Below are 24,279 nucleotides of genomic sequence, written 5' to 3'. Positions count from 1 at the left end.
GACTGCATTTTCAATTTATTTTGGTTTTTTTTCAAGAAAATTTTGTACAATTTTCTCTCTGAAACTTTCAAATCGAGCAATTTGTTTCTGAGATACACAATCTCAAAGAAATCAAATCGATGAACTTGATTTTGCTGCCCAATTTTTTTTCGATTTTTTTTTAAATTTTTCCCTTGTCATTTTGAGCAACTTTTGTTCTACGAAAAAGTTTACGTCTCTTGTTTTTTGTTGTTTTTGTTTCATTTATAGTTTTTATATTTGCATTTATCTTGTTTAGTTGATATTTGTTTTTAATAGTATTTGGCCTATTCTAGCACCTAATTTGTCATGTTTTTACAGCCAATTTTTCATTATTTTTTTGTATGTTTTTAATTTATTTACTCTAGAACAAACCATTATCATTTAAATTGTTAAAAAATGCTTAGAGGTATAGTCTGAAACAATAGAAAAAAAGTACAGAAAATATTAGTGAAAAACACAGCCAAGAAAAATTTTCATTTTTTTAAACATTGGTAAACTCAAATAAAACAAGTCACACGTTCAACCCTAAAAAAATCAAATTTTAAGAGTTCACCTTTCCAATGCTTTTTAAAGGTCGAAAATTGGTAAAAAAAAGATTTTTGGCGAATTATTAGATCGAACCCCACCTAGAGGTGGGGTTGGGTTGTAGCTGGATAAACTGAAAGTGTTCAACTGATCATAACTCGGAAACTACTGGTTTTCAATCGACTTTTCTTTGCATTCCCTATGTCAAAAGAAGCAATTTTGCATCATTTGTTTTTTCATGCAAGTCTCCATACAATTTTGAGGGCTGGAATGGGTATGTAAACGTATGAAATTTTGTATCTTTGGACGGAATTTTCTGAAAATCTGAAAAATTAGATAAGAAAATTCATTTTTGGGTCAAACATTTGAAACAGATTTTTTGAGTATAAAAAATTAAAAAAGATAATTTTGAATGGGTAATTCTCCGCCAACTCACACAGCAGTTGCCCCGACCCCTCTTCGATTTGCGTGAAACTTTGTCCTAAGGGGTAACTTTTGTCCCTGATCACGAATCCGAGGTCCGTTTTTTGATATCTCGTGACGGAGGGGGTACGACCCCTTCCATTTTGAACATGCGAAAAAGAGGTGTTTTTCAATAATTTGCAGCCTGAAACGGTGATGAGATAGAAATTTGGTGTCAAAGGGACTTTTATGTAAAATTAGACGCCCGATTTGATGGCGTACTCAGAATTCGAAAAACGTATTTTCATCGAAAAAACACTAAAAAGTTTTAAAAATTCTCCCATTTTCCGTTACTCGACTGTAAAAATTTTGGAACATGTCATTTTATGGGAAATTTAATGTACTTTTCGAATCTACATTGTCCCAGAAGGGTCATTTTTCATTTAGAACAAAATTTTCATTTTAAAATTTCGTGTTTTTCTAACTTTGCAGGGTTGTTTTTAGAGTGTAACAATGTTCTACAAAGTTGTAGAGCAGACAATTACAAAATTTTTGATATATATACATAAGGGGTTTGCTTATAAACATCACAAGTTATCACGATTTTACGAAAAAAGTTTTAAAAAGTTGGTCGTCATCGATCATGGCCGTTCATGGTCACCCGCGACAGACACGGACGACGAAACAAAGAGAAACGCAAAAAGTAACTTTTTCAAAACTTTTTTCGTAAAATTGCGATAACTCGTGATGTTTATAAGCAAACCCCTTATGTCTATATATCAAAATTTTTGTAATTGTCTGCTCTACAACTTTGTAGAACATTGTTACACTCTAAAAAATAACCCTGCAAAGTTAGAAAAAACACGAAATTTTAAAATGAAAATTTTTGTTCTAAATGAAAAAATGACCCTTCTGGGACAATGTAGATTCGAAAAGTACATTAAATTTCCCATAAAATGACATATTCCAAAAATTTTTACAGTCAAGTAACGGAAAATGGGAGAATTTTTAAAACTTTTTTAGTGTTTTTTTCGATGAAAAATACGTTTTTCCGGAATTCTGAGTACGCCATCAAATCGGGCGTCTAATTTTATATAAAAGTCCCTTTGACACCAAATTTCTATCTCATCACCGTTTCAGGCTGCAAATTATTGAAAAACACCTTTTTTCGCATGTTCAAAATGGAAGGGTCGTACCGCCCTCCGTCACGAGATATCAAAAAACGGACCTCGAATTCGTGATCAGGGACAAAAGTTACCCCTTAGGACAAAGTTTCACGCAAATCGAAGAGGGGTCGGGGCAACTTTTCCCGATTTCGTGTGAGTTGGTAGAGAATTACCCGAATATATTTCTATCGATTCCTTGACTTTTCTGAAGAAACGTCCTAGAAAATCGATAAAAAGTAACAAAGTTGCTACAGGAAACAAAGATATATTTCGATTTACCCCAGAAAATGTTCCGAAAAGGCACCTCTCTCATAAACAAAATTTAAAAAATGATAAAATTATTAACATATTAAAAAAATACTATCAACGCCTGAATAGCACCATAGAAATTATGAAAATATTTTGAAAATTAGATTTCAAAGAAAGTTTCACAACACGTAAAAAAAATAATCAAAAAAAAGTTAGCTTAAGCAACATAAAAATGATAAAAAGTTGCGCCTTGTGATGAAATATTTTTTTTAAATAAAACAATTTGACTACCTTTTTGAAAATAAAATTTCACTAGAGGTGGCCTCATGACAAAATAAAAAAAATTGAAAAAAGTGGAGCAACATAAAAAAAGATCAAAGATAAATATTTTAAAAATAGGATTTTACCAGCGGCGTTTTGTTGATAAAATTATTTGACTATCGGCGCTCCTCAAGCTATAAAGACTATTCAAAATTAGTCAAACAAAGTTTGCCAACCGGCGCAAAAAATTGTTGTAGCTAGAACGCTAAATTTTTATTTTTTTATGTTACCGTACGCCAAACTTTGTTTTGCTCTTATTAAACAGTCTTTATGTTGCTAGAGGGGCGTCGATAATTAAACTTTTTTTTGTTGAATGTTTTAATTCTGTCTTAATAGCGGTTCCAGTAAAATCTTATGTTTAAAATATTTTTATCATTTTTAAGCTGATTTGGGCTCTGATTATTCAACTTTTTTTTCAATATTTTTACCATTTTTTTCCCCACTCATAAGGGCGCCTCCAGTAAAACTTACATATTGAGAATTTACATACAAATGTTTACGTCATAGGGGCGCCCCCATTCCATTTTCCATATCGAGAATTTGCATGATTTTTTTAAGTCGTAGGGGCGCCTCAAATCAAAATGTTCATATCGAGAATTTGCATTTTTTTTAGTCATAAGGGCGCCTCCAATCAAATTTTCATAAAAAATTTGTATGATTTTTTTAAAGTCGTAGTGGCGCCTCCAATTAAATTTTCATAATTTTCATAAAACTGTTTTAGTCATAGGGGCGCCTCCAGTCAATTTTCGTTATAAGAAATTGTATGATTTTTTTAAAGTCGTAGTCACGCATCCATTAAATTTTTCATAGCGAAAATTTTCATGATTGTAAGTCGTAGGGGCGCCTTCTGTCAAATTTTTGGTATTGAAAATTTGTTCTAAAAAATTTAAGTCACAAGTTGAATTTTCATAATAAGAATTTGTATGATTTTTTTAAGTCATAAGGGCGCCTCAATCCAAGTTGCCATATCGAGAATATGCCTTTAAAGTCGTAGAGGCGTCTTCAGTCATATTTTTACATTAACATTATTTTTTTAAATACATATTTAAAAAAATAATTCATAGGGTGCTTCCAGTCAATTTTTCATATCCAAAATTTGCATGATATTTTTAAGTCGTAGGGCGCTTCCAGTCAAATTTTTAATGTTGAGAATATGTTTAAAAAAAATTAGGTTGTAGTGGCGCCTCCAGTTAAATTTTCGTATTGAGAATTTTCATAAAAATGTTTCATTCATAATTATCATAGGTCACATTTTCATAATAAGAATTTGTATGATTTTTTGAGTCAAAAGAGCGCCTCCATTCATTTTTCATATCGAAAGTTGGCCTGATTTTTTAAGTCGTTAGGGCGTCTCCAGTCAAAATTTTATATTGAGAATTTGAATTGGAAAAAATTAAATCGTAGGGGCGCCTCCAGTAAAATTTTCATAATTTTCATAAAAAAAATTTAGTCATAGGGGCGCCTCCAGTAAAATTTTTCATATCGAGAATGTATGAATTTTTTGAAGTCGTAGGGGCGCCTCCAATTCAATTTTCATATCAAGAATTTTCTTAAAAATGTTTTTGTCATAGAGGCGCCTACAACCAAATTTTAATATCGAGAATTTTCATGTTTTTTTCAAGTCATAAGGGCGCCTCCAGTCATTTTTTAAAATATAATTAATTTTTTTTTAATGTCGTAGGGGCGCCTCCATTCAATATTTCATATGAAGAATTTGCATGATATTTTTCAGTTAAAAGGGCACCTCCAGTCAAGTTTCTATATTGTGAACTTTTATTTAAACAAAATTAAGTCGTAGGCCTCCAGTTAAATTTTCATGATTTTCATAAAAATGTTTAAGTCAAAGGGACGCCTCCAGTCAAATTTTTCATATCGAGAATTTGCATGATTGTTTAAGTCATAAGGGCGCCTCCAGTCAAATTTTCATAATAAAATTTGTATGATTTTTTTAAATTCGTAGTGGAGCCTCCAATCAATTTTTCATATCGAGAATTTGCATGATTTTGTTAGGTCGTAGGGGCGCCTTCAATTCAATTTTCATATCGAGAATTTTCATAAAAATGTTTAAGTCATAGGGCGCCTCCTGTCATATTTTCATAATAAGAAATTGTATGATTTTTTCAAAGTCGTAGGGACGCATTCATTAAATTTTTCATAGCGAAATTTTTCATGATTTTTTAAGTCGCCTCCTGTCAAATTTTTAATATTGAGAATTTGTTTAAAAAAATTAAGTCGTAGGGGCGGCACCAGTTAAATTTTCATAATAAGAATTTGTATGATTTTTTTAAGTCATAAGGGCGCCTCAATCCAAGTTGCCATATCGAGCATATGCCTTTAAAGTCGTAGGGGCGTCTTCAGTCATATTTTTACATTGGGTATTTGTATTTAAAAAAAATATTTCATAGGGGCGCTTTCAGTCAATTTTTCATATCAAGAATTCGCATGATTTTTTTAATTCTAAGGGGCGCCTCCAGTCAAATCTTTAATGTTGAGAATATGTTTTAAAAAATTAGGTCGTAGGGGCGCCTCCAGTTAAATTTTCATATTGAGAATTTTCATAAAAATGTTTCATTCATAGTCATAGGTCAAATTTTCAATATAAGAATTGGTATGATTTTTTTAAGTCATAAGAGCGCCTCTAGTCAAATTTTCATTATAAAATTTGTATGTTTTTTTAAGTCGTAGGGGCGCCTCCAGTCAAATTTTTATATGGCATATTCGTACTGAAAAAAAATAAGTCTTAGGGGCGCCTCCAATTAAATTTTCATAATTTTCATGAAATGGTTTTAGTCATAGGGGCGCCTGCAGTCAAATTTTTCATATCGATAATTTGCAAGATTTTTTTAAGTCATAAGGGTGCCTCCAGTCAAATTTTCATAACAAAATTTGTATGATTTTTTAAAGTCGTAGGGGCGCCTATATTTAATTTTTCTATCGAGAATTTGCATGATTTTTTTAAGTCGTAAGGGCGCTTCCAGTCAATTTTTTATATTGCATATTCGTATTGAAAAAAATTAAGTCTTAGGGTCGCCTCCAGTTAAATTTTCATAATTTTCATAAAAATGTTTTAGTCATAGGGCGCCTTCAGTCAAATTTTTACATATCGAGAATTTGCATGATTTTTTAAGTAATAAGGGCGCCTCCAGTCAAATTTTCATAACAAAATTTGTATGATTTTTTTAAAAGTCGTAGGAGCGCCTCCAGTCAAATTTTTATATTGCATATTCGTATTGAAAGAAATTAAGTCTAAGGGGCGCGTTCAGTTAAATTTTCATAAAAATGTGGTAGTCATAGGGGCGCCTCCAGTCAAATTTTTTATATCGAGAATTTTCATGGTTTTTTCAAGTCATAAGGGCGCCTCCAGTCAATTATAATAAAATTAATATGATTTTTTTAAAGTCGTAGGGGCGCCTCCATTCAATATTTCATTTCGATAATTTGCATGATTTTTTTAAGACGTAGAGGCGCCTCCAGTCAAATTTTTATATTGCATATTCGTATTGAAAAAAATTAAGTCTTAGGGGCGCGTCCAGTTAAATTTTCATAAAAATGTGGTAGTCATAGGGACGCCTCCAGTCAAATTTTTTATATCGAGAATTTTCATGTTTTTTTCAAGTCATAAGGGCGCCTCCAGTCAATTTTTATAATAAAATTAATATGATTTTTTTTAAGTCGTAGGGGCGCCTCTATTCAATATTTCATTCCGAGAATTTGCATGATTTTTTAAAGACGTAGAGGCGCCTCCAGTCAAATTTTTACATTGCATATTCGTATTGAAAAAAAATTAAGTCTTAGGGGCGCCTCCAGTTAAATTTTCATAATTTTCATAAAAATGTTTTAGTCATAGGGGCGCCTCCAGTCAAATTTTTCGTATCGAGAATTTGCTTGATTTTTTAAGTCATAAGGGCGCCTCCAGTCAAATTTTCATAACAAAATTTGTATGATTTTTTTAAGTCGTAAGGGTGCCTGCTTTCAATTTTTCATATCGAGAATTTGCATGATATTTTTAAGTCGTAGGGGCGTCTCCAGTCAAATTTTTATATTGCATATTCGTATTGAAAAAAATTAAGTTTTAGGGGCGCCTCCAGTTAAATTTTCATAATTTTCATAAAAATGTTTTAATCGTTAGGGCGCCTCCAGTCAAATTTTTCATATCGAGAATTTGCATGATTTTTTAAAGTCGTAGGGGCGCTTTCAGTCAATTTTTTATATTGCATATTCGTATTGAAAAAAAATTAAGTCTTAGGGGCGCCTCCAGTTAAATTTTCATAATTTTCATGAAAATGTTTCAATCATAGGGGCGCTCCAGTCAAATTTTTCGTATCGAGAATTTGCTTGATTTTTTAAGTCATAAGGGCGCCTCCAGTCAAATTTTCATAACAAAATTTGTATGATTTTTAAAGTCGTAAGGGTGCCTGCTTTCAATTTTTCATATCGAGAATTTGCATGATATTTTTAAGTCGTAGGGGCGTCTCCAGTCAAATTTTTATATTGCATATTCGTATTGAAAAAAAATTAAGTCTTAGGGGCGCCTCCAGTTAAATTTTCATATTTTCATAAAAATGTTTTAATCGTTAGGGCGCCTCCAGTAAAATTTTTCATATCGAGAATTCGCATGATTTTTTAAAGTCGTAGGGGCGCCTTCAGTCAAATTTTTATATTGCAAATTCGTATTGAAAAAAAATAAGTGTTAGGGGCGCCTCCAGTTAAATTTTCATAATTTTCATAAAAATGTTTTAGTCATTAGGGCTCCTCCAGTCAAATTTTTCATATCGAGAATTTGCATGATTTTTTAAAGTCGTAGGGGCGCCTTCAGTCAAATTTTTATATTGCATATTCGTATTGAAAAAAAAATAAGTTTTAGGGGCGCATCCAGTTAAATTTTCATAATTTTCATAAAAATGTTTTAGTCATTAGGGCGCCTCCAGTCAAATTTTTCATATCGATTTGAAAAAAAAATCTCTTTGGCATTTTAGCAACATAGCTAAAAAAAATCGGCCCTTCGGGCCGAGGGGCGCATGGGGTGTAACTAACTTAATTTGCCAGGGGGGGGTTAAACCCCTAAAACCCCCCCCTTGTACACGGCCCTGCTCCCATATAGCCAAAATCCTGTAACCTCTGTGCTTCAGTTAAGCAGCTGAACGAATCAAAACCAGGGCAGTGCAAAACTGTCATAGTGGATTTGCTACAAAAAAATGTTACCTTTTCTAACACTTCAGAGAGCAGATTTGTAGCAAAATGTTTGGATTTTTTAAAGGCAACCGTTGGTCCAAACTTCAAAGTTTTTGAATCAAGTTTATAGGATTTTTTTTAAAGTAAAAATCTTATGCAGAGATGGTCAAGCTTGATCGTGATATCTACAGGTAACATACTTAAAAAATATATTTTTTTTATGAATATAACTTGAAAACGGTACAATTTATCAAATTGATCTGATTTCAACATGAGGGCATTTTCTTAAACATTTTTTTTCTTGTTCATATTATAATTATTAGTTTTTGTTTTTGTAATTGTACAGGCTTATTTTTAGAGCGTAGCCCTGCAAAATTGTAGAGGAAAAGATTGTAAAGAAAAAAGGTTGTAAACGAAAACAAAAAACAACAAAAATATGAAAAAAATTGGTATAATTTTTCAAAGACAATTTTGCTCCATTCTACGACCCACTCTTTCTCATGGTTTAAGAACATTGGGCATTTCAACTTTTATCTATGTCAACCTAAAAGAGCCCAAATGTCACATTCGTCTAATGTGTAATTTGAGTTTCCAACCATGTTACAATTGGCCCCACAGGTTACTGTTCCAACCTCGAAATGCGCGCCAAAATCAACCACGAAAAGTGTGCGCTGTTTCGCGCGGGTTGAGGGGTCATGCCGCGGGGACACTCCCCGTTGGCTTACTTCCATGCAACATACAACACATATCGGTTTGCTCGAAATAATGTATGTGCGTTTCTCTTTTCTGGGCTTTGGCTTCTGGCCTTATGGTGGGGAATCCAACTTCACGAAGGTGCTGCTAAATCGCAACGGATTTACGGCTGCGGGTGCTGGTTACACGTGGCTTGCAGATCGTTGCGCGCCAGGATTTGCCGAAACAATTTTGCTCTCTCTCTCTCTTGGCGATGATGCTGAACGATAAGTGGCGAATTGAACTCTGGGTGATTGTTTCGGGGGTTCGGTTTATATTTATTTCATATTATGTAATAAAATTGGCAAATTGTACATTCATTAAGAACCTGAAATTTATTAATTTGACCATTACCTTATCACGATTCCACCCACTGTGACTCACCCAGCTGGTCGGAAATTGCAAGTTACACGTTCTACCGCTGCCAGCGAACCAGCTTTCATGAAGTATTCAGAACCGGTCCGAATGAACCAATAACAACCATAACAAACAACGGAGCCGAAATCAAATAGCCAGGATGAGAGTGCCCTCGGAACGAAACCTGACTCCAGACGCGGAACCGCATCACGGTATAACTCTCCGCCGGAAACGCGAAACGGAACGATAGTAATGACGTTGTTTTTCCGCAAGCCAACCTGCTAGGAGAGTCCATTGATACAGCGCGGGCCCGGACTCACTGGGAAACCACCCAAACGGCCAGCACTTGCGGTCAAATATCCATTGCACCAAAGTATACCTTCGGCCGCGGATAACCACTCATCTCCTCTATGAAGTCCACACCGTTTGACATGATCCGGCGCCGCGGCCATTGTTAAGGGGCCTCGGACATCAATAGCGGACCGGACCCGTACACCTGAGTCCGGACACGCTTGAGTCGGACAGTTGAAAATTGGAAACGGAACGTCGAATTATCCGTGTTTGAACTGCCGGGGCTGGAAACGCGGGGCCAGATTGGAAAAGTTTGCAACACGACCTGACAGGGCTCCGTGACATGGCGCAGCAGGTTAGTACGGGCTGGGAAACAATGGCCATGTGACATTAACAATGCCGTGGGACAAGCGTATAGACATTGATTGTGCAGGAGGAACTTTATTAATACGACGGTTTGGAATGTGATTAAAACGAAATTCATTAACGTAATTGCTTCCAGCAGTTGGACAAGCATTGACGAGATGTTTCGCGATATTTGGTACAAGTTTATTGAATACCCAAGACCGACCAAGGTATATTGGAAGTTGCAAGTTGTAAAATTATGATTTTTGAGCTATATTTTCCACGATATTTGCTGAGCCCATAGCCATGATCAATGACGACCAACTTTCTCATTTTTTTTTTGAAAAACGCGATGGTTACAAGCAATTTTTTGTAATTGTTTGCTCTACAACTTTGTAGAACATTGTTACACTCTTAAAAATAACCCTGCAAAGTTACAAAAAACATGAAATTTTAAATTGACAAATTTTGTCCTATTTTAGTTCCTTTTCTTGGTTATTGCAGATTTAAAAAGTTATTAAATTTCTCATAATATGACATGTGCAAAAAAAAAAAAAAAATTACAGTTGAGTAACAAACAATGGCAGAATTTTGAAACGATTTTTGTACTATTTCAATAAAAACGTTACTTTCACCTCAGGTGGTTGGTGCCTTCCTCACATTTAAAGGGTAATGCTATCCAAAATAGACACAAAAGGGCGGACTTTTCAGTGTTCTATCAACTTGACTTATTATTCATACCATCAGATTGGGTAGTCAGATCTTCATATTTCTGGGCACTTATGTGCTTACAACTTATGATAGGGTAGGTCTTTTGATACCCTATCCAACGACAGGTCGCATGATAGTTCCGGACAACGTTTTCATCAAAATATCTGAGATCCGGCCTCCAAAAAATGCTTAAATTACACTTAAGTGCTTATAACTTTTGATAGGGTTGTCAGATCTTCAATGTTTTGGTCGCGTTGGAAAGGTCTTTTTTTATCCAACGATATGTCGCATGATAGATCCGGACAACGTTTTCATCATTAGATCTGAGATTCAGCTTCCGAAAAGTGCTTGAATTACACTTGAGTGCTAATAACTTTTGATAGGCTTCAATGTTTTGGTCGCGTTAGAAAGGTCTTTTAAATAATTTTCTGAAAATGTATAACATGACGAGTTTCTTACAAAAACCACCCTTTTTACAATCTTCCGACACGAAAGATTGACCTCGGATTCGTGACCAAGGACCAACATTACCCCTTAGGATAAAGTTTCACTCAAACCGAAGAGTGGTCGGGCCAACTTTTCCGATTTCGTGAGAGTTGGCCGAGAATGGCCCAGGTAGAAATGCACAAAAGAATCAATCAACATCTATCGTGCCATCCTTGTTCCAAATCGTTGATTTTTTTGAGCAAATAGCATCGCATTGCTGCATTTGATGCATCCTTCCAATTGCTCGAGTGGTTTGGAAAACCTGACCACTTGCAAGGTAGCTGATTCCAACAAACTGAAATTTTCAACCTCGGTTCAAAGGTTGTTGAAAAACCGAAAAATGGATATTATGAAGTTATCTTCTTGTTAACGTTGGTATCTGAATTGTGGAGAGGCTTCGAAACTGTTGATGACCTCATCCAATGTAATGAAACTTACCAAACCGCCAACCAAATTTCTTTACCACCGGATCTGCTTTTGAAAGTTTAATAGATTGATCCCAACATGGGAATATGGTCACTTGAAAAATTGTGGATTGAATGATCTGAGCTATGAAAACTCAATTGAAAAACAACAACAAAAATAATAGAATGGCATTTAAGGATTTTTAGTATCGCTGCAACTGGGTTATATTTTTTGTTGGCAACGGTGATACCGTAGCCGATTTTTTTTAAAGACGAAAAGGAAAACGACATATTTAAATTTACAAAATGTTTTCGAAAGTATCATTACGTCGAAAACCCTGTGAAATCTAGATGCAAAGAAAATTGTAACATTGAAACATACCACAACCAAATTAAAGCTCCAATTCGGTTAGATTGCATTAGATTTAGTCCCAACCAAGTGGCGGTCTGTCCCTTTGGACAAAACTTCCCCTGTCAGAATTACCTCTGCCAGCGGATCGACAGACAACAAACTAGTGCTGAAACCATCCGAAGGTAATCGGGAAAAGCTGAGTGAAAAGCACTTGCCTCGATTCCACGTGTCGCTGCTACCGGCACGTGTGTTCCCGCCATCATCGTAGTCAACAAAAGTTTTCCCCCCATTTGCCAAAACCATCACTAAGAGCCCCCAATTTCCCGTCCGTCGTTCTCGTCCCCGTCCCACTTCCACAACCAATTCGTATGAAAACGTTTTTATCCAAATGAAACGACTGTTGTCATCGTCGTCAACCGAATTCGTGCACTCTGGTCTCGTTCTGGGCACACACACACACACAAACATATGGCTGCTGCTACATTCAGCACTAGAACGATTTTGTGTACCTTCTGAACACTGATGTGTGGTACGGGAGGTACAGTACCTGGCAGCATCTTTCAGACGTGTGCCGACAATCCTTGTGTGGAGGAACGTTGTATGACAGCGTATATCGAGAGGCGATGTCAACTTGCTGCCGAAGGGGGGCTCCTTTGCTTCTTTAGAGGATGTCCGGAACGGTGGGTCACAATGATTTATCAGAGTTGTACGATTTATTTTAACAAAAAGGCAGATACTATCAGGGCACTAAATTTTATGTGGATTTCCCGTCAAAAACATATATTTGTTTTCCTTGCCTTTTCTATAAAATCACTCGCAAAATTTACTTCCCCAATCTCCTGACCCACCTTCACGCAAACATATCGACTCAGAATCTAATTCGGAGCAAATGCTTTTGTTTGTGTGCGAGTGGTGGATTGTTAATTGAATAATTGTCATTCGATTATCTCGTCACTGGCTGAACAGAATTTGACCGTACTGGTCGCCTTCGATCTGTTTTGGGTCCTATGAGATCCTCTTCAAATTTGTAAAGATTAGTATAGCACTTGGAAAGTTCTGCTGAAATTGGTCCATACAGCTCGCTTGCGAGTCCATAGTCTGAAATGTTAACTTTTTTCCCTTATGATCAGGGCATCAGAGTTCCATACATTTTTTTTCGATCTTGTGAGTGAAATGCAAACATTTAAGATTTGAAAAAAATCGTTTCATGATGGGAAATGATTTCTAAGACCATATGATTTTTTTGGTCAATATGCCTAATCAGGCCTACAAGGGTTAAGGCCGGATTTGGTATTTTGGATAAGGGTAAGTGATAATCTTCTAAAGGTGGTATAAGTAACTTTTTTCTATTAAGGCTGGCACAAATTGTATTTAAAGTTTTTGTCAAAGTTGGCTCGAAAAATCAGGGGGCAAAAAAAATTTTTTTCAAAAAAACTTCAAAATTTCAATGGAAATTTAAGTGCAATCAGCTGATATTGATTTAAAATGCATTCCCCCAGCGTTGAAAAAAAAATAGCATGTTTGGGATGATTAAAACATCTTTTGATTTTTTGAAAATTTTCGATGTTCAGTATCGCAAAAAGTTTTTTTGACAATTTTTTTGTTTTTATAAAATCTTACTTTTTTTGAAAACTAATGATTGCAAAACAACTGAACTAGCGTAAAATGGATTTTAAAACACTTTTTGCATTCAAATGTTGAGACTATGGCTAGTTATTTAAATTTTCATATTTTTTTCCTTACATTTTAAAAAGTCGTATAAAAACGTAAAAAGGCGTTTGACCGTGTCTGGACCAAAGAGCCTATGTCTGAAAATATTTTTATCGGATTCTTCAGAAAATTTCACATAACATATAAAAAAATTGGTGATGTTGAACCGTACGTTTCCGAGATGAGTTTTTGAAAATAAAAACTGAGTTTTTCGACGCGTCACGCGCAAAACAGAAAAATGACGAAATCGGCAAAAATTAGCTTTTTTGAAAAAAAGTTTTTTCACTAAACTGCGATAACTAAGAAATTTTAGCGATAACCTGTACATGTTAGAATACCAAAAGTTGCGTATTTTTTGATTACCAAAATTTTGGTACCCAAACATGTATAGATCATCGCCGAAATTTTCAAGTTATCGCAGTTTAGTGAAAAAAGTTGTTTTTTTGCCGATTTTGTCATTTTCCAGTTTTTTGCGCGTGGTGCGTCGAAATACTCAGTATTTATTTTCAAAAAATCATATCTCGGTAACGTACGGTTCAACATCGCCAAGTTTTTAAATGTTATGTGAAATTTTCTGATGAATCCGATAAAAATATTTTCAGACATAGGCTCTTTGGTCCAGACACGGTCAAAACGCCATTTTATGTTTTCATACGAGTTTTTCAAATGTTTAGCTAGATTTTTGAAACTTCCTGCTATTTTTCTTAAATAGCCAAACTAATTACCATTCTTTTGCGTCTAAGACAGTTAAATCGGATTAAATGACGCGGAAATAAGATTTTTTGAAAAAAAGTGGATTTTGCGATAAATGACGCAAATTGCCATTTTTTGAACCACCCTAGCACGATGTAGGTCACCCTTATGGCCAAACAAAAAAATACGGGTCTAATTATTTTGGCCAAGGAACCCCCAGAAAAATTTTGAGCCCGATCGGAGAACTTTTTTTTTTCGATTTAGGCTCTTTTCAAATGGAATTGCTGTATGGATAAGGATTACACTTATTATATTTCAATTCATTTCAATTCGGTTTTATTGGTGAATAATCAAGATACAATAAGTTCTTTTGAGGTACATAACAGAGTTTTGGAGTTCCTTACAGCTGTGTGTTACATCATAACTCATTTTGGAACAGTTATTGCTCGTAAATAAAGGTGTCACCAAGAGTAAGTAAGTTTTTTTATCCTTTATAGATGTGCTTGATCATCAGCTCCCCAAGGGCCAGGAATTGCTCCGGCTTGTTACGGCAGGTCCGAAACCGCGTCATCATCTCCCCTGCGAGAGCAAAGAACTCCGGCAGGGTGAAGAGATCTTCCCCGGTAACTTCTTGCTGGGCCGTATTGCCACTGCCGGCAGCGACTACGCTGGCGAACGTGTCCGCTGGAACCATACGATGACCAGCTGCCGGCACGGTTACGCTCGGATTTCGCTGAGGAGGGTGGGACGCTGCTGCTTTCTTTTTCCTCTTTTCCTGCTCCTCGAGGTAGTTTCCACGGTAGTTGCTGGTGTGGTTACCTCCACAGTTAGCGCACTTAATGCGTGCCTTGGTTTGTTCTGCCTTGTCCCACAAGTCCGCCTTGCACGGCAGTGCACACGCCTCAGAGAGATGTGATTCATCGCACTTTACACAGCGCGGTGGAAGGTTGCAGTTCCGCGAGCCGTGGCCGAATTTCTGGCAACGGTGGCATTGTGCTGCGTCCGACGGGTTCTTTGAGTAGATCCGCCAGTTTACCCAAAAACCGTCGTTTATGGTGCCGTGGTCGAAGTACAACGGGTACAGGGTGTGTGTACCTGTGACTGTTGTCTTCCGCGAGAGGACTTTTATGTCACGCGGCGTTATGCCAGCACCCGAGAGGTCCTTCCTGAGGTCGGAGATCGGGCGGTCTTGGTACACCTGCAAGACGACCTTAACGGCAGTCTTCTGCACGGAGTCGAATGTGTAAAACTTGTAGTTTTGACGCTTCAATTTCTCCACAACCAGGTCGAAGTTCTTTTCGTCAAATGTGTAAACTTGCACTGACGACTTACCGATTTTCAGACAATATCCGAGGCCTTCCAGCAACTCGTCAACATCGTCCGCCAACGTGTCCAAAACAAAGATTGGAGGTGGTCTACATTCCTTTGGAGGATTGTTCTTTTTGACGTCGACACCTTCTTCCGTGTACGACCATCGTCGGTAGTGCTGCTACCGTCGGTGTTGTTGTTGTTGTTTTCTTCGTTGTCGCTCAGCATCTGGAACTCGTTCCTGATGGGGATGTTGGCGGATGTTGAAGTGTCTCTGGTCGTGACACCGAGTTCGCACTGGTGATCTCGGAATGTATCTGGGATGTAGATACTTTTTGTCGATTCAATCTGTGCTCACGCTCTCCTGCGCGATGGCGCCCGACACGGCGTTGGTTTGTTTTCCTTTTTGCACACGGCCGGTAGACGAACTTCGCGGGTTTTTCGAGGCCGCACTCGAACTGCCACGGCCACGGTTGACCTTTGGCATGCTAGAGAAGCAAACTCGCGGGTAATCACAATCAATTACGGCGAAAAAATCCGAATAAAAAGATAGAGCACTGAGCACTTCACTGCTGCTTGCTCTCGTGCGTACACGGAGGTTTTATTATTATATTTTATGTCATGATATCTAACACCAATTTTAGTTCAAGTTCTACTAAAATATCTTCTATCTAAAAAATAGAATAAATTTGACAAAAGTTTCCCATTTCACCCCACCGTGAAAACCCCACTCCCCCATCAAAACGGTTCCTCTGCGATCAAAGTGGGTTGTCAATACTGGGAGTTGCATACGGTTCCTGACGGCAGTGATCGTAAAGCGCTGCCGGCCCCTTCCACGTGCCCGATGCTAGAACACCGGCAAAACGGCACTGTCAACCGTAGCCGATCCGTTGATTCCGATGTTGCGGGAAGAATCGTGCAATAAAGCTTCCACCCTTTCTCCCCCTTGCAACACCGTTGTCTTCCGGCCTGAAGAGCGCAAGACACGATGAGACAGCCTAAATTATTGATGACAATTTTCTGATGCGTGTATACATTTTAATTTAATATTTTCACTCTAGAGGTAAACGGGGGGCCTGCCCTGCAGAAAGAAGGGAAAGTGAAGCGCTTTGCTGATAGAAGGGGGAAGAAAATTGTTTTCTAAATATTTCATGTGGCCGCTTTGCTGCCAGTTTTTGCGCCGGAACCGGGGTCAACCCCCTCTTGGTCTCCGTTCCTCTGTGTTGCTTTCCCGGGCCATAAAGCTTTGGGTCGTATATTTCGCAGAATTGGATGATGGCGGCAGGGCGGAGAATTACGAGCGATTGCAAACAGTGTGTTCTGTGAAAGAGAAGGATTCTGGTCACAGGAAACAGGACAAGGAACCTGCTGCTGCTGCTGCTGCGGTGGAATGCAGCACGCACGCACGCAAGTCACGATTTTAGGTCTAAATTGAATGAAAAGGATTTCACGATGACAGGTAGGACTTTTCGTGCTCACGCACGCACGCACATTTACTCACAAGCATATTGGAAGAGGAGCGCCAATAAAAGTTGTCAGTTGGAGAAAAAGGTGGTAGGAGGCTGGAGGAGCAGTAATTTGCGTGTAATAGGAAGGAACTCTATTGGTTTCAGGTGTATCTTTTCATGGTTATAGTGTCATTTTTTATATTCTGAACAGTTGAGAGCTCAGCCATTGTTCCAAAAATCATAGAAAATCTACTTAACGCATTTTTTTAGCGTTTTATATCACTTACTTTTTTTGCAAAACAATGAATTTAAGCAAAAAAAAAAACTATCGTTTTTTTTTCTACTATTTCTAATAGTGAAAAGTGAAACTTTTTGTCGTAGAGATCATCTTACAGATGTTTCCATCACTATTTCTCAGAGTTATGCATCACACGACTGTTGCTTTCATATCAAAATATTCTTTAGAAATAGTATGTTCATAGATACGCCCTGTCTAGCTTCAATTGTTCTATTACGAGATGAAAACATCAAAAACTTGAGTACTTTTTCTGTTAGCATCTTCCTACCTTTTGAGGAAAATGCCAGCTTTCATTTCATCCGCATTTTCCATTGTCCTGGCACCATGTCCTGAAGAGAGTGACAATTAGTTTCCCGTTTAGCTTGCCAACCTCCGGTTGACGCCAGGTGGCCTTTTAGCCCAAAGTTCATTTCGAACATTTTTGCCCCGTTCTACTACTACCTCCTCTCTTTCTCTTCCCCCCTCAATCAAAGACTTCAAACGATGAAAGCTGATGCAGCTATGGAACGCCCACACACCTTAGCTGGGCGGTGGGAAAAGCATCACGTCATGGTGACCTTTTCTGGACAAAAACGGAACGTCATCCGGTCATCATCAATCATCTCCCCTCGGAGTTGGTTACCGAGGCGATCCTGGTGCTCCCATGACCTCGGGGCCACCAGGTTGGCCAATTTGGTTTGCTCCTCGTCGTGCACATCCAGGCCGTATGCCTTAATATGTTTACCCTTTTGCTGATCAGGCTCATCATCGTCACTCCCCTGGTTCGGTTGGCCGCCTGTCAATCTAACTTTACAACGTGATGGAATCACTCACTCAGTCGATGGCCTGCAGCTCACTTGAACTATTAAATGCAAATTAATTTCCACTTATTAGATGCAAAATGCGTCACTTTGGCCTCCGGAGGTTGTCCCGTTCCCGCCGGGGGGTTAGGCAAAGGCGTGAACCTAATTCGAATGCTTAAGCATTATTAAATTATCCTAAAATGGGGCGTAAAAGAGTACCCAGCCGCCGCCGGCCACTTGCCGCCACTCAATTTGGTATGATGGAGCTACCGAAAGTGGGTTTTCAGCTTGGGCGAGTGGCCCTTAAACGGAAATTGTTTTCAATCCCATGCGTAAGTTTCTTAAAACAAAAATACAAAAATACAAAAATACAAAAATACAAAAATACAAAAATACAAAAATACAAAAATACAAAAATACAAAAATACAAAAATACAAAAATACAAAAATACAAAAATACAAAAATACAAAAATACAAAAATACAAAAATACAAAAATACAAAAATACAAAAATACAAAAATACAAAAATACAAAATACAAAAATACAAAAATACAAAAATACAAAAATACAAAAATACAAAAATACAAAAATACAAAAATACAAAAATACAAAAATACAAAAATACAAAAATACAAAAATACAAAAATACAAAATACAAAAATACAAAAATACAAAAATACAAAAATACAAAAATACAAAAATACAAAAATACAAAAATACAAAAATACAAAAATACAAAAATACAAAAATACAAAAATACAAAAATACAAAAATACAAAAATACAAAAATACAAAAATACAAAAATACAAAAATACAAAAATACAAAAATACAAAAATACAAAAATACAAAAATACAAAAATACAAAAATACAAAAATACAAAAATACAAAATACAAAAATACAAAAATACAAAAATACAAAAATACAAAAATACAAAAATACAAAAATACAAAAATACAAAAATACAAAAATACAAAAATACAAAAATACAAAAATACAAAAATACAAAAATACAAAAATACAAAAATACAAAAATACAAAAATACAAAAATACAAAAATACAAAAATACAAAAATACAAAATACAAAAATACAAAAATACAAAAATACAAAAATACAAAATACAAAAATACAAAAATACAAAAATACAAAAATACAAAAATACAAAAATACAAAAATACAAAAATACAAAAATACAAAAATACAAAAATACAAAAATACAAAAATACAAAAATACAAAATACAAAATACAAAATACAAAAATACAAAAATACAAAAATACAAAAATACAAAAATACAAAAATACAAAAATACAAAAATACAAAAATACAAAAATACAAAAAAAAAATACAAAAATACAAAAATACAAAAATACAAAAATACAAAAATACAAAAATACAAAAATACAAAAATACAAAAATACAAAAATACAAAAATACAAAAATACAAAAATACAAAAATACAAAAATACAAAAATACAAAAATACAAAAATACAAAATACAAAAATACAAAAATACAAAAACAAAAATACAAAAATACAAAAATACAAAAATACAAAATACAAAAATACAAAAATACAAAAATACAAAAATACAAAAATACAAAAATACAAAAATACAAAAATACAAAAATACAAAAATACAAAAATACAAAAATACAAAAATACAAAAATACAAAAATACAAAAATACAAAAATACAAAAATACAAAAATACAAAAATACAAAAATACAAAAATACAAAAATACAAAAATACTTTCCCCCTTCAAGGCCCGACATTCCGCTCGAATACTCGGCGTTGTAACAAGGACACTTATACCGGTAACAGCTCACGCTTGATGAGCTCAGCGACACTCTACTATGCACCAGTCGCACAGCCGGTTCTATGGCCATGTAGCGATCGATTCCTACAAGTGGGCAATGAACACGTTCTGCGCTACTCTCGGTGGAGTACCTACTCTTGGAACCATCCGGCTGAGGTTCATGCTGGCGTTAAATATGCCAACAATCTGCTCTACCGGAAAAGTGCCACCCAACCAGGCATTTCAGGCTGGAGGTGCAGCACCAGCTCGATGGCGTATGAATATTAATTCGTTTAATAGAGTGTTTTCTCTTAATATCAGTGGTGGTGCCCTTAGGTGGTGAGAGATTTGCACTCGGAAAAAAGTGCTAAAATAATGTAGAACACGAAAGGTTTACACTTGCTACTTTAGCTGCTTTGCCTTTAGTAAATCTGAAAAGAACTTCATTCGAAAACAACTTTGTTACGGTGTAAATCTAATCCCATGGACCGAGCAAAATCTTCCCCAAGGACTCATTACAAGTGCCACTGAGTTCCCTTGCTTGGGTTAATACCGTCGCTGGAAAGCCCATTGCCGTTCGAGATCTGGATCGAAAAACTCCAGCGATGGGACACTGCACCTCATTTAAATTTTAAACTTTCCACACTTTGTGGCCGTAGTGATTCGCAGTGCCATTTGCCGTTGACTTTGCGCGGATATTACGGAGCCAGGTATGTGTGTTCCGGGAAATGCCATTATTGTGCAAATTTGCGTCCGACCGAGCGGTTCTCGGTCCTCGAGGACAAGGACTTGAAAAGGGCTCGGCGCCGCATAACGGCCGCCATCTCCGGGACATCCGGGAAGGCACCCTGGAGATGGAATTAATAAATATAAGACCATCGTCAGCGTCATAGTTCAACGGACACGGAATGGGTCACAGGGCGAGCACTAAAACAAGACGGAGGGTGCATAAATTTGCATCTAGTTAGCAAGACGTCGGTGACGGTGAGTGGGTTTGGAGATTTTCCCACAAAAAGAGCTGGATTTTGCTGATTCCAGTGACTTGATGAAGAACGTCCACAATCCCACTTCCAGCGCGCCGCGCTGATGACGAGAAGATTGGCAAATTTGGTTCGTTTTTTGCGCTGCTCGAGATTCCCGCTCAGCTATTGAAGGGCGTTCATTTGTTGGTCACGGTATTTTCGAGTTACAACGGTGCACGAGTGCTGAGTAGGTAGTAGGTCAAAGGTTTCGCGCCACCACCAAAACAAATAGCCTTCTGGCTGGTTGCCAGGACTGCCAAAGTGCCATTCAGGATGTTGCATAGTAACGCGGGTATTCGGAGCAGCGAATTTTCGGACGTTAAAAATTTATTGCTCGAATAAGCTAGGATTGTTGGGATGGAGAATGTTGTATTCATTTTTTGTTTTTTTGGGGAAAATGCGAGGGTACAGTGAGTTATTGCGCGTCGTTAAAAATGGTTATGAATTTCAATGGTCTTATCAGTTGGCGAACGGCGATTATGGATCTCGCACCGCTGGAGTAATCTTAACTCGAACAACAATTAAACAACAATTAGTAGAGTTGTGCCCTGTGAAAAAAACTTTAAACGTCAGCTGAATATCCTGAAGCTAATTATCACCGCCAGACAGGCACGCGATGAAAGTGTAAACAGGACTTAAATTTTTAACTATTCCTTCCTCGCCGTAACTTCTTTCCGGCGATTCAATCAGGTGCAAAAGATGGATTTTCTCCATCCCAGGCGCTTTTAAACCGACTCATTAATGATTAATGGCTGTTGCTTTCGAAGCGCCAGGTTGAGTGCTTTTTTTTTCTAGCGCGAATTGTACTCCTCGTGAGTAATTTAGTGTTTCGTTGATGCCTTTGCATTGTAGGAATTGCTTGCGCTGGTAGCATCCCATCGACGGTATCAAAGACAGAGATAATTAGTTTTATTGTGATTCAATTATAGCACACAGATATCTTGCCAACACTGCTACCATCAACCAGAGTGTCATCCGGAGAGCGATACCAGATGATTCTGCAATTACGAGCGATTCGTACGGGCCGAGCGTTAGCCGGGTTGGATTCACCTGCTGTCCGACCTTGAAGCGGGACTCGGTGCCGGTCAATTTGATTGCGGTTTTGTTGGTGACCTGGAACAGGTCGAGCAAATCGACGGTTGTCACTTCATTAGCTAGATTGACCACAGTGATGTGGTACGAGTCTTGCTGGTCTTTGATGTAGCGAACAAACCCGAACACATTCTCTGATAATGCGCGAGATTTGAACAGTCCGTGGGAGTAGACATCGTTCTTGCGCAGCTTAACCGCATCTACGTAGAACTTGTAAGTGCTGTAATCGGCTTCCTTCTGCTTGAGCAAGTTCGTCTGGCGGAAGTACGGATGTACGGGCAGCCACGGTCTTTCAGCTTTCGAGAATCCTGCATTGTACGTATCGTCCCACTGAAACGGAGTCCGCTGGGGATCTCGCGACTTCCACTGATACTCGTCCGGCCCTACGTTGCAACCCTGTGGATCGCGGCTGTCCTCGTAACTTATATCCCGATAGTCGACCATTCCAATCTCTTCCCCGTTGTAGGTCACCGCCACGCCCGGCAGTGTCAGCAGCATCAGCAGCATTCCGTCAATACGTTCCACTCCGTATCGGCTTCCTACGCGGGGTTGATCGTGGTTTCCAAGCTACGATTCGAGCAGGTTAAAACTTGTTGGTGTTGCTTCACGTGTAGAAATACTTACAACCCAATTTGTAACCTTTCCGCGCGGCATGTTCTCCAAGAATCGGTCGATGACGTACTTGAAATCGCGGGCCTTCGATTGCGCGTTGAGTTCCGTAATCATGGCAAAGTTGAAGGGGAAATGCGCTCTCTGCTCGACTCCGTCGTCGGATTCGTAGAAGCGCATGATCATGTCCATGCTGGTGTAAGCTTCCGTCATCATGATTCTGCAATGCATGAATCGATCAGATACTTATACTGAATCCTTCCTAAAACGTACTCACATCGTCTCCCGGTTATGTTCCTTTGCATAATCGTCAATCACCCGTCTCCAGCGACCAATTACGTCGTAAGTCTCGAGCTACAAAACATAATCACGTCAATACATCTTCTATCAACACTCCCCAACCTACCAAGCTGTTCGTGTACATTAGGTTGGTGTACCCGTAGCGAAGCGGATCGGACGGGTCCACCACCGGTTCGTCGCGGAACTCGGCGTCCTCGAACATGTGGTTGACGGCGTCAACGCGAAACCCGGACGCGCCCTTCCCCATCCAGAAGCGCAATATCTCGTCAAACTCGGCGATCACCGCTTCGTTGCGGTAGTTCAAGTCCGGCTGACCCACCTCAAACTGGTGCAGGTAGTACTCCTTCCGGACGTCGCTCCACTCCCAAGCCGAGCCGTAGAAGACGGAGTTCTATCAAAATCGCAAAGTGTTCAAAAATCATCGCCAGCAGTCACGAAACCCAACCTTACCCAATTGTTCGGCACATCGGGCTTAATTTGCCCGGGAACCGGCCGTCCCGGGTGCCACACGTAGTAATCCCTGTACGGCTCCACGCCCAGCTCCGACTGCTTGAACCACCAGTGCTCGATGCTGGAGTGGTTCGGCACAAAGTCCAGCACGATCCGGATGCCCAGCTTGCGCGCCTCCGCAAACAGTTCCTCCATGTCGGCGTTGGTCCCAAACAGGGCGTCAATCTCCAGAAAGTCGCTCACGTCGTACCCAAAGTCCCGCTGGGGTGACTTGAACACCGGACTGAGCCAGGTCGCGTCGATGCCGGTGTCCTTGAGGTACTGCAGTTTGGCCGTCACTCCCCGGATGTCGCCGATTCCGTCCCCGTTGGTGTCGTAGAACGACCGCGGGTAGATTTGGTAAAACAGAGCCGTTTCCCACCAGTCTTTGGATGGCACATCTTGGCCAAATCCACAAGATGCCACTATTGAGAGTACGATGGCTGCCGCACGGAACGTTTTGCCCGACATGGTGGGGAACCTGTTGGTCGGAGCGCACTGATAATGTGAGGAACTTTATTGGATCGTTTTATAAGACGGGTTGTTATTGGTAATCTTCTGCTATCACTCTTCGTCTCGCGGGAGCAAACGGTATCTTTGAATGCTGAGATAAGGCTGTATTGAAGGAAGGGTTGAACTCTGCACAGAACTACTGACAGGAAAAATAGTCTAACCAGATTCGGTTGTTTGTTCAATATGAATTGAATACCCATGGTCATTATTTCTTTCAATTTATTTTCAATTTACCGGCTCTTCTGGATCTGACTCCCGACCGTTGCGAGGGAGGCAGAAATAACGTTAATTTTATCTCAGCCAATTAATTAGTTCCCATTTCGCCGGCAGCGACTGCCACAGAAATAATAATAATTATCACCATAAACATAACCGTACCTTCGCGTGTCCGTGCTCGGCAAAAAAATAAATTTAATTCCCAGGATCCCGCTACTTCTGGTCCGGACAAATGACGTCTTCCTGTTTTAGAAGCAGTACTCACAGCCTCCAGTCCGGGCGAGGGTCGTCTCATATAATAATGTTATTTCGTGTAAAAACAACGCGCGCCAAAGACCATTCCACCGACAGGGAAAAAGCCCAGCGCCGCCAAAGTGAGTGGTGGGAGTTCGTTTTGGAGGGATAAAAAAATGGGAAAAAATATAAATAATAACACCTCTCTCTCTCTATCTTTCCTTTTCT

General features: G+C 38.3%; 1 protein-coding gene across 1 annotated transcript; it reads right to left on the bottom strand.

Moving 5' to 3' along the window:
- Positions 1-20,942: 20,942 nt before the first annotated feature.
- Positions 20,943-23,625, bottom strand: LOC6044682 (maltase 1). Its single transcript, XM_001862122.2, has 5 exons — positions 23,050-23,625; positions 22,706-22,990; positions 22,577-22,653; positions 22,315-22,519; positions 20,943-22,257 (listed from the first exon to the last, which is right to left on the bottom strand). Exons 1-5 carry the CDS (start codon positions 23,557-23,559, stop codon positions 21,508-21,510), a joined length of 1,827 nt encoding a protein of 608 aa, XP_001862157.2. The 5' UTR covers positions 23,560-23,625; the 3' UTR covers positions 20,943-21,507.
- Between the last annotated feature and the right edge of the window lie 654 nt (positions 23,626-24,279).

The sequence above is a fragment of the Culex quinquefasciatus genome, chromosome 3, assembly GCF_015732765.1.
Source record: "Culex quinquefasciatus strain JHB chromosome 3, VPISU_Cqui_1.0_pri_paternal, whole genome shotgun sequence".
In the NCBI taxonomy this organism is placed as follows: Eukaryota; Metazoa; Arthropoda; class Insecta; order Diptera; family Culicidae; genus Culex; species Culex quinquefasciatus.
Note: the sequence above shows the minus strand (reverse complement) of the source record. Positions and strands in the feature narration are given on the sequence as shown.